This window comes from Protobothrops mucrosquamatus, unplaced genomic scaffold (assembly GCF_001527695.2).
Source record: "Protobothrops mucrosquamatus isolate PMUCROS unplaced genomic scaffold, P.Mucros_1.0 scaffold791, whole genome shotgun sequence".
NCBI classification, from domain to species: domain Eukaryota; kingdom Metazoa; phylum Chordata; class Lepidosauria; order Squamata; family Viperidae; genus Protobothrops; species Protobothrops mucrosquamatus.
This window is the reverse complement of record NW_015387058.1, coordinates 58,773-75,612: the sequence shown is the minus strand read 5'-3', so window position 1 is coordinate 75,612 and position 16,840 is coordinate 58,773. Positions and strand designations below refer to the sequence as shown.

The following is a 16,840-nucleotide window of genomic DNA, read 5'->3' as shown; positions in this document are numbered from 1 at the left end:
TGAAGCTCAGGAGCTGAGAGGAAGACAAAGTTTCCTTCAATGAGGAATCAACAGCTCTAGTGATTTCCACTGAAAACCAGCTTCAGAATGGTTAAGTTAGAAATCGGCTTAACAGTTGGAATCACTTTTTGCGAAAGTGCCAGCAATCCATGAATCTTGTTTTAGTATTCTTCTCCTTCTTTCTCCCTTGAGCTGAGTTTCACATCTCAATGCCCCACCTTTAAAAAAAACAACCAGCTGCCACTAATGGCTCCATGGAGAAAGAAAGAAGCAGAAAAATGAAGATTGTTGCCAATTCTTTTGTCCCCACCCAAAACTTTCCCAGTGGTTTTCCCAGACCCACCCGTGTCAAAAGGCATCATGGCATCAATGTCTGAGAAATGAGTTGTCCGGGCCTTTCCCCTCAGCCCTTCCTAAGTGCCCTGATGTCCTTTGTTAGATATTATGCAAGAGTTGCCATAACATATTTGGCTGTATTATTTCTGCAGACACAAAATAGAGGAGAATTGTTACGTGGGTGGCATTAAAGGGAGCACTGGAGACCTGTGGAAGGAGGCAGCAAAGGTGACATAGGGAAATCAGTAACAGGTTCCAGCTGGATTATGTCACCAGAGGGAGGGAAAGGAATGAAGCTAGGGAACGTTACACCACACATGTCCTCGCACGATAAATAAAAACAGCAGGTGGCAGCACCTGCCATAGGAAGATAGATTTTCCTTCATAGTCCAATATAAATATATTGGATTTTTTTTTCAAACTAAGTCCATTAACTTGTTTAAAGCTTTCATAATGGTTGTTAAAACTACTTTCCAACACTATATTGAATAGCATTTAGAACTGACACACAGTGTGGTCCAAATAAAACTGTATATCATGAGGCCAAGTATTCTCACTGAAAGGGCCTAAAGCAGGGGTACGTAGCCTTGGCTCTTTTATGACTCGTGGACTTCAACTCCCAGAATTCCTGAGCCAGAATGGCTCAGCTTGGAAACCTCTCCCTTTCCCCTCAGCTTAGCTGGCTCAGGAATTCTGGGAGTTGAAGTCCATGAGTCATAAAAGAGCCAAGGTTGCCTACCCCTGGCCTAAAGGAGTCTGATATCGTATTTTCAGCCTAAGAAATCCTATTAACAGGTACAAGCTTTTGCGAGCTATAGGCTCACTTCATCATATGTATTATGGAGTTGTATGAGATTCCTTATAATTGTTGGTTACTATAGTCTAACTTGGTTCTCTCGTAGTTTTCCCGAAGGGGGGAAACTGTACCTTTCAAATGCAAATGTGACTCCAAAGAATTGAATCATGTTTTCTGCAAGAGAAACAGCAGATTGATTCATTTTAATGAAATTAATTTTTCTTTCTTCTATTAAAAGTCTCCCACAAGCTCTCAGTCATTTTGTTCCACAGCAATGTCATTGGCTTAAAATTGGTGGGCATGGGCTGACAAGGCCTACAACTTTTTAACGTGTGTTGGATGCATTACGCAAACATTAAAAAGGGGCAGGGGTTTGCTCGCTTGATCACAGCAGCCATTTTGAAGCCAGTGACTACTGTTGCAGATGGCCTTGCCTGAAGATCACCTAGATATGCTCATAATGTCCAGATAACAATCCTGACAATAGCAGTGAAGGGATTTACCACTGTCTTTTTCCAAGATTTTTTTTCTCAATTTCCAGCACTGTGCTAAGATAGAAGGCAACAAGGATCATTCTTGTTTTTCATCCTTCTCTATAGAAAGTCTTCCCCCTTTCCTAGATTATCAAGCATGAAAACTGTTCAGCAAGAAGTTATTCATGAGGGGTCCTTGGTGCTCCCTGGGCTTGCTTGTTTTCTCGCTGACGTTTCATTACCCAAACTAGGTAACATCATCAGTGCTAGTAAGGAGTGCAGTTTGCTGTCAGTTTATATTCTAGTCACAGGAGTCCCCAACCTTGGCAACTTTAAGACCTGTGGACCTCAACTCCCAGAATTCCCCAGCCAGCCATGCTGGCTGGGGAATTCTGGGAGTTGAAGTCCACAGGTCTTAAAGTTGCCAAGGTTAGGGACCCCTGTTCTAGTGGCTTGCCTATCAGCGTTGGTGTTGGTGGGGGTCTTAGAAATTCTTTGGTTGGGCTGTTTGCTGTTGGCTTCTTGGGCAGTTTCTTGATTGGGGTATTGTTTATTTGATTGTTAGTCTGATGTTAACCTTGGAGTTATGGTATGCTGATCTGGGTGGTAATTGCTGATGGAGAGGTGCTTGGGTCTTTTTGTTCCTTTTTGGGCTGGGTGATAGTTTCTTTTGCATAGTCTATAGATGTTGTTAATGTCTATGTATCTATTGATGGCTGATTTGTCAGAGTGCCAGGCTTCTAGAAATTCCCTGGCATTTTTGGACTTGGCTTGGCCTACGATGGTCACATTTTCCCAACTGAAGCTATGGTTAACTCTGTCTATATGTTGTGAATTTTTTTTAAAAAAATCATCATGTCTTCTGACTGCTAGTTGGTGTTCATGGATGCGTTCTGCCAGTTTTCTACCTGTTTGTCCTACATAGTGGTTGTTGCTGCCCTTACATTGTACGTTGTAGATGATTCCTGTTTTTTCTTCTGGGTCTTTTGGTCTGCTTAGGATGTTTTGAAGGACTTCAGTTGGCTTGTGTGCTACACTGATTCCATGTGGTTGTAGTAGTCTGTTGGGGTTTCTGAAATATTATTGATGAATGGCAGTGTAATTCTTTTTAGAGTTTGTTTTGGTTGGGCTGTATTGGGTCAGGGGCTTTTTGATAACCATTTTGTTGGAATATGTTGCATATATGCTCTATTTCCTTTTTCTGCTGTTCTGGGTTGCTGTAGTCAGTGTAATGCAGAAGACGCCAGATCATGCCAAGTCCAAAAACGCCAGGGAATTTCTAGAAGCCTGGCATTCTGACAAATCAGCCATTGATAGACATATAGACATTAAAAACATCTATAGACAATGCAAAAGAGACTAACACCCAGTACAAAAAGGAACAAAAAGACCCAAGCACCTCTCCACTAGCAATCACCACCCAGATCAGCATAGATTAATTCCAAGGTTAACATCAGACCATCAAGTAAACAATACCACAGTTAAGAAACTGCCAAATAAGCCAACAACAAACAACCCAATCAAAGTATCTCTAATACCACCCCCATCAATGCTGACAGGCAAGCCACTAGAATACAAAATGACAGCAAACTGCCTTCCTTACTAGCACTGATGATGTTACCTAGTTTAGAAAACAAGCAAGCTTAGAGAGCACCAAGGACCCCTCGTTTCAACCCTGAGCTAGAAATATTCTTTATTAGAGAAGTTATTCGTTAGAGAAGTTATGCAATGGGTTCAGGTGATTACATCACACTTTGGGCCTGTTGCAGAAGCTGAAATGAATCAGATGCAAGAAATAATTTGTCTTTCAGCCCCTCCTCCAATTGTCCTCCATTTTCCTGGATTGGGGCACTTGTCAACCAGGATTAATTATTTCTGATATGAATAGGCAAGGACTAATTCAGAGCAGACAGTCTGATTTCCTTGAAGGAAGGAATAAATTGATGGGTGTTGTGCTGATGCTGAGCCACTAAGATGAGTAATGCCTCTTTATAAATACTCCTCACTGGTTTGGTTGCACATAATATGGTAACATGGGTCTCCCACACTATACATTCAGTGAGCTGACAGCCAACGTAGAATCTTGCTTGATGCATATTTTGCAAATATGTTAGTCACAGTCATGTTTTCATATTTTCAAAAGTACATCAAATAAATCCATAAACAAACGTTTGAAGGGAGGCTCCTTTAGCAGAAGATTGGAAATCTACGGTAACCGCCAGAATTTCCTCGGGATACAGCGTGAGTTATCTCAGGGCTTTTCTGGATTCAACTTTGATAGCCACTATATTTCTTTCTGACTTTGGAGTAACAAATAAACACCTGGGCCTTATCCTGTAAGATGCAGGAAGGTCCATTTTCTCTGTTCTGAGACAGGCAGCAGGAAAGTAGGCAGACAGAGGGGAATCTGGTTGCAATTTGGCGAGGGAAAATAACAGGCCGTGAGACACCCCTCCCCTTTGTGGGGGAGGCAGACAGTGGCACCAGCTCAACTGCTACCACCACCCAGCAATTATTTTAACAAGCTTGTATGGGCTCATTAAATTGAAGGGAGAGGAAGGCGCTGCCACCCCGGTTCAACCAGAGCCAAAAAAGTTTCACTATTAATGAGATAAGCCAACCAGCCAGTCAGAATTCTCCCTGTGAAATCACCATGTGGTCTCTGTCCCCTCAGAGCAGCCTATGCCCTTTTCAGCTTAGGTGTGTTTGGGGAAGAAAACAGGTGCAATATGGCAGAAACCAATCCCTGACCTAGGCTGTGACTTGAAAGTTGTTAATCCTTACAACCTGGTCTACATCTCAACCTGATCTATGTCTCATATGGGAGATTCTTCAGTTGAAGCTTTCTGAACTTCCTTACAAAAAGTCAAGAAGAAATGCGATGGAAGATCAAGAAGAAATGGAATGGTATATCATTCCTCCTTTTCCTCAGTTCATGGACTAAGCAACATTCACACCAAATGACCTGCCCCCTTGATCTTCTAGAACCCCCAGAAGAATTTCTCATTCATTTAATGTCATGCCAGGGAAGGCACAAAACTTGAGCCAATCTTCTTTCTTCCAAGTGAAATACACAGATGACTCTGACTCAAGCCCTTGCTATCTATACCACAGGAAATGTCCCAGCTGAGGTTGTAAATATTCTGTGCCAAAGTTCTAAATCGAGCTAGTAGTTGGGCCAGTTCAAGAACTTTGTTTGATTTTAAGCAAAGGAGGTTGATTTGCCCTTCCTGGGTTCATAGGTCAAGCTCTTTCAGTACAAACAAATATTTGGATTGCATGATACAGGTCTTGGCTCAAAAGAAAAAGACAAAAATGTGAATTTTAGTCCACTGTGTTTACAAAAGTGCCTATGTGAGGGGAAATGTGTACAAAAAAATATGTTATGTTAAAAAAAAAAGACAAGTTGTACTGATTTTTTTTCTCCTGTGGGTAGAAAGCAAACAAATGCAGAAAGTGGATGGAGCAGATGGATGTATGAGCCATCTGGCAAATTCCAGAAACAAACTGATCTGTCCATTCCTAATGGAGGGCTGAATAAAGTTCTCTGAGAACCCCAGCTTTCATTTCTATTTATCAGGAGAATATTGGCGGATGTGACCATGATATGAAATTTCCAAAGACAGGGAAAGTTTCAATGGCACTACGAAGTATATTTCCATAGCTCTGACAGTGAAAGAGACAAAGCGTACAAACCAGGGGAATGGAGAACACACAAAACCACTTTGAAACAAAAGTAAGTTCAACAAATAAACAATTGACAAGTATATTTGCTGAACATTTACTGCAGGGGTCTCCTGGTCTGCACAAAGAAACAAAGCCCCATCCGTGGGATGCAGGCAGCACACAAAACCACACACTCTCCAGTCCACAAAAAAAACTTTTCTCCATGGAATCAGTCTCTGGCGCCCAAAAGGTTGGGGACCTCTGATTTACTGTATTCCCCAGGGGGTTTCCAAAAGCTGTAAATACATGTAGTTCATCAAATGGTGTTTATCCTCCCTATTAATACATGTCGTCCTTGATTTATGGTGACAACTGAGCCCAAAATTTCTTTTGCTAAGGAAGTCAATTGTTAAATGAGTTTTGCTCCATATTACTTCCTTTCTTGCTACAGATGTTAAGTGAATCACTGCAGTTGTTAAGTTACTAGCATAGGTGTTAAGTGAATCTGGCTTCCCCACTGACTTTGCTTGTCAAAAGGTGATCACATGACCTCTTGCAACTATCATAAATATGGTATGTGCCAGTTACCAAGTGTCCAAATTTTAATCACATGACCACAGGGATGCTACAATGGTTGTAAGTGTGAAAAATGGTCAGAAACCAGTTTTTTCAGTTTTGTTGTAACTTTGAATGATTACTAAATGAATGGTTACTAAACGAGGACTACCTGTACCTCTGGAAGTAAAATCAAGATTTTTTTTAAATAAAAGCTGAATATTCATTATGTCATAAAGTCAAATTGAAAGCATGGATGTGCTGTCTTGCCCAATTCATCGTTCACCTTATATAACGCAGGAATTTTGCCAGTATTTTTAAAGACTGAAGAGGCCCTAAATACTCTTGAAAAGGTAACAAATAGTTTATAGGAGAAGACTTGTGACAGTCTATGATAGCCACAATTCATGGAAGTTTTTATTAAGTTGATTAGTCAGAAAAGATGCTACCAGATTCCTCCTGATTCTTTGTGGCTACAGTGCTTCTCAGTACCATCAGCCATCTTTCTAGTCAGACTACTCCATAAAATATCCTGCGTATTTCAGTTTCTGCCTTGTCCTTTGCCCACAGAGATAATGAACTAAATGTAGGGCAGAATCTGGATCATGAAGGCCACAAAAGTCTGCTCAATATTTGGCTGCAAGTATTTAAAAGAATAATGATTTATTTTAATCACAGTACATGTATCATATCTGACTAACCCTTACAACTTCCCTCTCCCAGCAAGATGAAGAATAAGCTGTCCTCTCTCAACTGCAATGCACGTTAAAGTTCAAGCATGCATCTTCCCTTCCCCTTTCCATCTTTCATGCAGATGGAACAAAGATCAGAGCTATATGGCTGTCCCCTTTAGCCTTTTCTTTATCCTATTTGAAGATGACCCCACCCTGATCTTTGAACAGAGGCCAAAACATAAATCCCTGGCATGCTCCCAACACTGGGTGAGTCTGTTAAAGTTTGGATTAAGCCCTGACTTTGAGAGGAATTTAGTTCAAATTTATTTTATTTTCATCCATAATCAGCATCAGGTAATATTTAAAACTGTGGGGCTACGAATGCGTCCAAAGATATATAGACGTTATCTGTCTGTCTATTTAGTCCTTAGAGGGGCTCGGTTAAAACCAAGAATGCTTTCTGAAAAAAAGAGAGGCATTTCCTGCCATGTTGGACATGGACAGCTTCTTGAAAATCCCAGTGTGCACTCAAACAACATAGCTGTGATTCTGCTGGAAGGCTGCATGTGTAGATGTCCAGCTGTCAGTAGACCACACAAAAATAATTTGGCAACGTAGACTGAGGCATTTTGCACCTTGCCACTAAAACTTTGATTTGTACGCATGGCAGGATTGCCTTCAGCAAACAGCAGCTATATCCTTTGATCAGGAAAAAATAAAGGAGAACAAAGTATGAAGCTTAAATGTCTCCCCAGTCCCTATCAGCCTGCTAACTAGGGCCCAAACACTATGGAAGTGTTACTTCTTCTCTCATAAAACACAGACAACCAATTCACTTGATGAATTCCAGTCAGATGTTTGTACAGTAGATATAAAGCAAGTGTTTCTCATTATTACATTGGGTCTGTCTTGAGCTAGCAATGGCTATTATTCTAGTTATGACTTTTTCTCTTAAAGCGTTTTTCACTCTCCTACCCTAAACTCGCCTCCTCCTCCTCCTCATTCTGAGAAGCAGCATTCATTCTTTTGACTCTGTGGTTGGAAGACATCTTTTTCATTATTTATACGTAACATTGCTAAGGAGCAACAGCATGCCAGCCTCAACTTGGGTGCGTGCAGTCAGAGAGGACCTGCCTGGGCAGGATGGATTCTCTATCCCATTCCAGCGGACTATTCACAACCCAGGAGGGCGGGGAGAAAGCAGTCATAGTAGCAGCTAAGTGGAAAAACTGGCTGAGCTGTGGAAGAGGAACGGGGAGGGGAAAATCCTACGCTGGAAAAAATTCTCACCTCTTCTTCTGGTCCCAAGGGCACGGAGGCAAATTAGACCAAGGAACATGGATCTTTAGTAGTTGCCCAGGAACTTCCAAGAGTTGTAAGTTAGCCTCTAGAGGGAGGCAATGCTGTAAAACAATCTAAAAGGAAGCACCTTGGGAAGTTGCACTATGGGTGTATCATCTATACATCTCTTCAGTGCATGAGAATATGATCATTAGAGCAACTACTGTATATCATATAAAACTTTTCTAGTCTAGCATTTTGACCATGCAGTGGTCCTATGCGCTCACCAACAAAGAGTCTCTTTCTGCTCCCATTTCCCATGGCTCAGAGGCACACTTTCTTTGATTTTACCAAGAATAGGGGGCCATCCTGGTGGCACACTGGTTAGAATGCAGTATTGCAGGCTAACTTGGCCCATAGCCAGGAGTTCAATCCTGACTGGCTCAAGTATGATTCAGCCTTCCATCCTTTTGAGGTTGGTAAAATGAGACCCAGACTGTTGGCAGCTACACGCTGACACACTGTAAACCACTCAGAGCGTGCTGTAAAGCCATGGTTCCCGACCTTTGTGGCTTGGTGGCCCAAGGGGGAGGAGAACTGGGCTGTGTGAGCGGTGGGCTTGTGCAAGTTGAGCTGCATGCACACATGTGAGCCCTGGCCCCCTGCTCGTGCAGCTTGATTGTGAATAGGCCATGTCTTGGGGGTTGAGGACCCCTGCTGTGAAGCACTATGGAGTGGTATAATAGGTCTAAGTGCTATTGCTATTGCTATCCTGGCTAGTAAAGATTGGAAATTTTATTCTCTAGAATTTTGTTTAAGTTTCTTTTATGGGCATTGCTACATCAGGTGAAATTCCATAAATTCTTGTGTGCTTTAGAGGTACTTTCTTTCATCTGCCTTCAATGCAACACAATTCACCTTTACATGATGATCCTAGTTTTAGTATTGTAACACAGACACATGCTTTTTCATCAGACTAGTTTCCTTCCTTCTTTCTGGCATGTCCTCCTTATTTGCTTTTTTCAAATATATGTTCCAAAGCCCTTCAGTAATCTTTTTTTTCATAGGGTACTCTTTTTTCCATCTTTCCCATTTGCAGATTTGAAATTACATTATTGGAATGTTTGAATAGGAATATTTTTCTACCACCAAAAAGGAACTCCCTGAGACTAAACCAAGCAACCTGTCTCTCCAGTCCAGTGGCTGTCCAGAGTCCCAAGTTTTTTTTTAATACACCTGTCTTGTAAAGGTGATGAAAGCAAGGGAGGAGCAGAAACTACTTTAAATTACATTTCAGAAGTGTTGTTCTGAATTTTAATATTTATTAGCAAAGCAGTACAGGAAGTCCTCGACTTACGACTACAAGTGAGCCCAATGTTTCTCTTGCTAAATGAGACAGCTATTAAGTGACCTTTCTTGTCACAGTTGTTAAGTGAATGACTGCAGTTGTTAAGTTAGGAACACATTTGTTAAGTTAATCTGGCTTCCCCAGTGACTTTGCTTGTCAGAAGATCGCAAAAGGTGATCACATGATCCTGGGACACTGCAACAGTCATAAATATGAATCAGTTGCCCAGCGTCTGAATTTTGATCACAGGACCACAGGGATGCTGCAATGGTCATAAGTGTGAAAAACTTTTTTCAGTGCCGTTGTAACTTCAAACAGTCACTAAATGAATTGTACCCCAGTCATGTTATGAGTAACTTCCCACATCTTCTATTTGTAAAATGACGTATTTTCCAACCTAGAAATTGGAAAATCCTCCAAATCCACCCCAGGGTTGCCCCCTTGGGTACTTACCCACACATCTTCCTTTGACCTCTTCAAAACCAATGACGCATGTGCACCTGCCCACTGGCACCAACCATTCCCCATTGGGACTGCAGTGCATCTTGGGTGAAACACCCGCCTCCTCTGTTGCATTCTTCAGACAGACGCCAGACACTACTGTTAGACCCTCAGGACCTGCAAGCGTCTCTGGAAAATGGGCCAATCCACTAATGGTATCTGAACAGGTCTTGTAATAAACTCTCACTGAAACCAAGGCCACACACGCTCCTGAGTTCTGGAAAGCCAGATAAAAACCACGCTGCTGTAGCTTCCCAATGGAGCATACTTCCGTGTTCAACTTCAGTGAGCCGACCTCAACATCTCGAGCTGTGAAAATGTTGTCACCTGCTACAGTGTTGATCTGGAAAGTAAAAGGATTTAAGTGAGTTGAGCCACTTGTTTAAACCAAACACAATTCCTTTCTGAAACATAGTGGTTCTGTCATAAGTAAATTAAGTATATTTGAATCCTCACCAATATTCAGAACTCCCTGCATATTTTAAGCATGTGAGGAGAGGAGTTTAATTTAGCTTTGTCTCTAAAATGCAGGTTATTTTTTAAATATTTTCCATTTTTTAAAAAATATTCAGCAGTAAAAGAGACATTCAAAAACCGCTAAATCAACATTTTCTTAGCTATTTGGAAAACAAAGAATTTGGCATAACAGATCCATCATGATAGCCTAGGCTGAGCTAGGGTATAAAACCAAGTATATTGTATTCAACAATAAAGCTCTGGCTAATACAAAAATGTAAAATTAATCCCTTAAGACTACAGCATGTTAAAAGGTTGCACAACAGTACTGAAACAGAATTAGTCACTTGACACAGAGAGCAGACATAATAAGAGAAAGCTCAGAACCAATTTAGGTTACATATAATCCAAGCAGTTTGCATTAGTTATAGGAACTCTTTCTTGCAATACTAAAAGATACTAAACTGATCTGAAAAATATACATCAGAGAATAAAATGGTTTGAACTGAATTAAAGAGACCAATGTAGAATACCATTAATAAGCGGAGAATAGATATGGGCTACACGATACTGTGTCGTGTGAAGAAATCGAGAAAGGACATAAAAGAAAACTGCTTGTCAGCCCTCGGCTGGCAGGTTCTGACAAGTACTTTTATTTAAATGATGGAAAGATTTAGAAGAAAATACCAATGGGATATCTCCAGAGGAGTTACTTGACCATACTTGTTTTGCCTGGGCTTTATTGGTCAAAATCCAGAGGCCATGATGCCCAGCTTTTACCTGCAACAAGGGCTAGAATCCAGATGTACCTCAAGAACGAGCGTTCGGGAAAACACTGGTTATGAACATAGGCACTCCCTTTCGAGAAGCTGACTAATAGCCCTTGAGAATGCGTAATGTTTAATCCCATGAAAACAAGTAAAATTAAACATAGGGCTACTGTTTTGACAGGGGGTTTGTCTGGGCAGGAGCCTAATGCTCTGACAATATACTAATACCCATTAGCCGGTCAGAGGGTGTGAGCAAACTCATTTCTGAAAAGCTGATGATGAAGAATAGAAAAGTGAAAGGCAGCTGTGGGAGCTCTTGCANGAAACACAGCTTGTAATATTTGGTTTTAATTCGGCTTTTATCGGGGTTTATTTTCTGTATTTTTGTATTTTTGTATTTTGTAATTTTTTTGTATTTTGTGTATATTATTTGTTTTTAATATGCTGTGAACCGCCCTGAGTCCTATGGGAGAAGGGCGGTATACAAATTAAAATAATAAATAAATAAATAAATAAATAAGTAAGCAAAAGTGCAGGGAGGTTCTAGTACTTTTCCCATCTGAAAGTAATTCAATATTCAACCCCATATCTAGTGATGCTTTTGAGATGTTACTGTTCCTTTAGGTGCGGGAGTTAATAATAACAAGGTAATAACAATATCAATAGCTACTTGAAAGTGGCTCCTACTGATATTTCTGAGCCACGCTTTCAAAAGTCAAGACAAAAAAAATATATGAATTATTGATTCCACTTACTTGAATTAAAATTAAATGCTGCTAAGATGATTGTTATTTATTTGTGTATTAAACTTATACACTGCCCATCTTGCCTAGAGGTGATTCTAGGCATCTGACAACCCATAAAAACAACAAGATAAAACATTAAACTAATAAATATTAACATTCAGATTGACTTAAAAATGAACAAAGATGGCAGGGAAAGAGAATAAATGATCATTCTCCACTCAGAATGCCTGCCCCATTAAAACATAAAATTTAAGAGCTGGGTTTTATAGGCCCTGGGGTGGGCTGTGGCCTCAGGTTGTGTATCTAATTCATTATAATAATGAAAACATTAATTCAATGAAACCAAAATTCATTGCTCCAATGATTCAGAAGGTTGCACAACATGTTCAATGGGGCGTAAGAGGGAGAACTTCTGAGTAAGTTTCTACTCTGAATTAGTACATTATTTTGAAACATTAAATTAAAACGCTAAACAATTCTATGAAAAGCTGCTGCCAAATTTGGATTCCTGCATGCTCTGTTCAGTTCGACACTCTGCCAGTCATATGTGCAGTAGAGTGACCCCCTCTTCATTTACAGCTAATCATATTATACACAAATACAACGATCCAAGAACTATTTTTAAAAGACTGAACATAATGCCAAGGGTCACTCAAATGACATCATATGCAAACATGCAGAGGGCAAAATATTAAAATTGTTTTAAAATGGATATGGTTACTGTATGGCAGAGATAAGACAGAAGGGATAAATCTCTCTGCTTCTAAGGCAGAGAGAAATGATCATGTGAATATTTTTAAATAACTGCTTTCATCTCTCTTTGGATGGTGTTTGAATGGGTCAGTGGAGATGGAAGGTGATCCCAGGTCTCAACTACCACATCTGAAATCTGAAAGAGTCCCACCAAGTTGATCTTCATAGAATTTCCTCAGAGTAAGAAATACTAAAGAATCAGTGATCACAATTACATAGAGAGAAATCCTTGCATGTATTTTTTTTATGCCTGAGAGATCTTATTCTTCATGAAGGGATGTAAATTGTATACATATAAGTCCATTCTCCTCTCAATACATATTCAGGTGAATATCACCATACCAGCCCAAGCTTTGATTCTCAGAATATGAAGCAACATCAAGATTCCACCCTCTAGACAGAGCAGTGTTTCTCAATCCTGTCAACTTCAAGATGGGTGGACTGCAAAACCCACAATTCTCCATGTTGGCTAGGGAATTCTGGGAGTTGAAGTCCACCCATCTGAAAGTTGTCAAGATTGGTAATAAATCTGCACTAGAGAGCAGGAAATTGAGTTATCTTTCCTTTTTCCTTCCATGCAACCTAATATTTCTCAACCATTTTTTCATTATACCACCCCCAATCAAAAGGAGGCTTTTGGGATAGTTTTTCCTTAATCAATCCCCTGAAATTTTAATATTACATATATATTGCATATCAGTACATATGTGTGTAACATATCAAACTATTTTAAATTAAGGGTTAAGAATGACTAATTTTTTAAGCTAAAAGTTCAATTAAAAATTAAAAAGCAATTAAATTTAATTTGACTTTCTAATATTTGTTGAGTTACTTTAAATATAATTTATTTATATAAATTGTAATGTATCAAACTACAGAAGCAAATTAGCAATTTATACAAATACATATAGATATAAGCATTTTAAATTATTCAAAAGTTTTACTTTTCAAGCAAAAATAAAACAACAGAAAAAAAATTGAATTCTTAAAAATTATTTTTAGCGAATTTAATTTTTAACTTAACTACTTTACAATGGAAAGTTATCTATCCAAGAATGATTCTGTGAGTTTGCTGAATCTGATTTTTTTTTTCATTAAAAGTTCTGTGTTTAGTGTGATGCTAGTAAGTTTAATGCTAATTTTCCCCCTGACAATATATCAGTTTTTTTCTTTCCTTTGTTAATATTTTATTTACTAAACTAAAACTACTTTCCATCATATAAGATGTTGAAAAACAAACAGCATCCATAAGGCAGTCAATGGTAGCCAATAGAAACATACAGGCCATCTCTTGCAATATGATTTTGAGCAGTGGTGGGATTCAAATATGAGAACAACCGGTTCTCTGTGTGGATGCCGCTTCTGGAAGTCCATTCTGGGCCTGGGCAACAACAAATTAGCTACCAGTTCTGCCGAAGTGGTGCGAACTGCTGAATCCCACCACTGAGTTTGAGACTGAGCAATCAATTGAAAGGAAGTCCTCTAATTACAGCCATTTATTTGCCATAGTAATGGTTGCTAAACAAGGCAGTCAGTAAGTAAAGACTCCTTGTACTGAATATAACTTTTAGAGCAGAACACTTTTATTCTTTATCTACAAAGATAGATCGATTAGAATTACCTCATGATACTATTTTATAAAAGATATTTTTGGCTTTGTAAAATCTGTGAAAATCTTCGACCATGGCAAAATTACAGGCCACCATCCAAATGCATAGCATTCAGCTTCTAAACCAAGTTATTGTTCATGTCAATTATATTCTTCCTGATTGAAAATTATCTGCATCAAATGTCTGAAGAACAAACTAGTGCATGCATCTATGATTGCAAACAAGTTGTTACAAGTTTCTGATCATTCTGCCATTTTTTTAAATTTCTGAATACTTTTGTATTCTGAATGAATATAAGAAATCTGGCTAATCTCCAAGCCAATCTGAAATTGAGGCGTTTCATCAGTGATGAGGAACTGAAAAACTTTGCTAAGGATCACATATATTGTACTTAAAAAATTGAACAGCTTCATATGTATAACTTTGGGTATATGCAGGGGAATTGGTTTATTCCCTTCTCACTCTTATGGATGATGTGTGTCTTTTTCAGTCTCAGGGTCTCTACCGGAGGCTGGGAGTTTGAGGGTTCAGCACAGGATCTTAGCTGTTCCCAGTCGCTCCTTGGACCAGTTGGAGCCACTCTCCCAGCTTAGGTGTCACAGCTCCAAGTGCTCCTACCATCATTGGGACCACTTTGGCCTTGACTTTCTACATCCTCTCCAGTTCCTCATTCAGGCCCTGACATTTTCTTTCACCTCTTTCCTTCTTAAGCCTGGTTGTTACCAATGTAGACATGTATTGCATTCGCCTTGTTTGTGCTAGCCTTATTTCTTCTTCCCCTGTGTTGACATTCTGGACCCTTCTTCTCCTGCTCATGAAATTGGACACAGAAGATACTATATAAAAGAATAACTACCATCTCATAAATCTTTCTGCAGTACTTGCCCTTCAATGGGGTCTTCCTGGGCTCACAGGTCCTGCTTAATGAGCAGGAAAGCCTTTGCATAATTATATGTGCCCTTTCCTAGAGTGGAAAGCTCTTCAGACAGTCATTCACTTCTGGTCTCTTTGTGGCTTGACTATTGTAATGTGTGCTGTACTTGAGTCTGCCCTTGAAGACAACTTGGAAACTTCACTTGTTCCAGAACGCAGCTGCACAGGCAATGATGGGCATGCCTCAGTATGCCCATGTAACATCCCTGCTTCACAAACTGCACTGGTTGCCAGTTTGCTTCTGGATGCAATTGAAGGTGCTGGTTGTTATCTATAAAGCCCTACATGGCATAGGGCCTAATCACCTGAGGGACCACCTGTTTCTCATAGTATCTGGCTGATTTGATCCAATGAGTTGGCATGCTGCAGATTAGGATGCTGTCTTTTGGAAGACTGGAATCACGTTTTCTTTGTTACCATACCTGCCCTCTGAAATAAAAGTCACCCTGAGATCTGGTGGTTTCCACCCTTCTGTGTGTCACAGGGCCTTGAACACCTGGCTATTCACCCAGGCTTTTGGCAAGGGTTATGGTCAGAAGCCCTTTCTGATTAGTATCTGGATGTTTTTCACTGTTCTCTGTTTTTGCCATCTTTTTCCTCCTTTATCTTTACTGTTAACATGGATTATCTTTGTAAACTGTCCCTCGTCCCTGGGAGTCAGGCAGCGTACACCTTAAATTAATAAGCAGACAAACAAAGCTTACTTTAGTGAAGAGGAGACGGCGGAACTGGATGCCCACATCTTGCTCTGATTCCATGTAGTAGAGGTTGAATGTCTCCTTGCAGCTCACCATTTCTCCTCTGAAACTCTTGCAGTCTCGAATGGTGAATTTCAGCTCCACAAAGATGCGAGAGGAGACCGCCCCTCGGAAGATCCAGTTTGTGCGGAGCCAGTGGTCAGTGTCTCCTTCAGAGAGGACGCTGCAGTCCTGGTACATATATACAGGAGTACCATTGATCATCTGCTGCCCCTCACTCCACTGCGTATGAAAATGAGAGAAGATTGAAGACATTGAACTGAGTTCTCGACAGGTTATTATCAAAGACGCATTGCAATGTTGTTGTTGGGGTGATAATGGAAATAATAATAATAAAACCTATCCCAGCTCCTTGGGAGGGATTCAACAGGGGGATAAAAATGCCAAATCCAGTCTAAACATCTGGCTCTACTGTGTGATCAATCTTAATAATAAATTGGTATCCCATCCTTTGCCCACAGGGCAGATGGATAGGTGGATAGTCGTAGATGTTTTTAAAAGACAAATATGCATATGCTGCCACTCATGAGAAAAAAATTCTTCCAGTGTTTGTTTTCACCTGTATGTTATCTGGATCCGCCTACCTTCTCTTGCTTTCTTTTTCTCTGTCTCATCAAAACTTAGCTAAGGCTGTAAATCTGGTTGTCACATGCTTTTTTGCGCTCATGTTCATATTTTTTTTATTTCAATGACACATTACGCAGCAGATCAGATTTCTCTTTTGTTTGCTTTTCTTCAAAGCAGCTGCAATAAAGGGCACCTATCTGTTTGATCAGCAAATGACTCTTGGGTGGGCCTGTTCAACCTTGTGTGCCATTTTCTTGACCTAAAATGCCCTGCTGAAGTGACTGCCACAGGGACGTGGTTATTTCAACGTGCCATGTACAGTACACACTGTGCTTTTGCTCCTCCCTATCTCATGAAGGACCAATTCTGTCTCCAATCTTCGCAGAGGCACCACTAAAAGAAATTTCCAGTACTTAATGCTATCATTTATTCAATTTATATTCTATTTTCATTTGGAGCTCAGGGTGGCATATAGAGGGCTCTCTTCTCCCTCTTTCCCCCACAAGAACCCTGTCAAATAAATTAGGCTCAGAGACAGCGTCTGGTTGAGGTCCCCTCATGAATTTCCATTGCTGAAGGTAGACTAGATCTCAGGCCCCGTTTGTCATTCAAATCCA

General features: G+C 40.1%; 1 protein-coding gene across 1 annotated transcript in view; it reads right to left on the bottom strand.

Moving 5' to 3' along the window:
- The window catches only part of EPHA1 (EPH receptor A1), a 34,165-nt gene extending 18,287 nt beyond the window's left edge, over positions 1 to 15,878 (bottom strand). Inside the window, exons 1-2 of the mRNA XM_015818795.1 lie at positions 15,603 to 15,878; positions 9,583 to 9,973 (exon numbers count right to left, since the gene is read on the bottom strand). Of these exons, the coding sequence (XP_015674281.1) occupies positions 9,583 to 9,973; positions 15,603 to 15,860 (649 nt within the window). The 5' untranslated portion in view covers positions 15,861 to 15,878. The remainder of the gene's footprint in view (positions 1 to 9,582; positions 9,974 to 15,602) is intronic.
- Between the last annotated feature and the right edge of the window lie 962 nt (positions 15,879 to 16,840).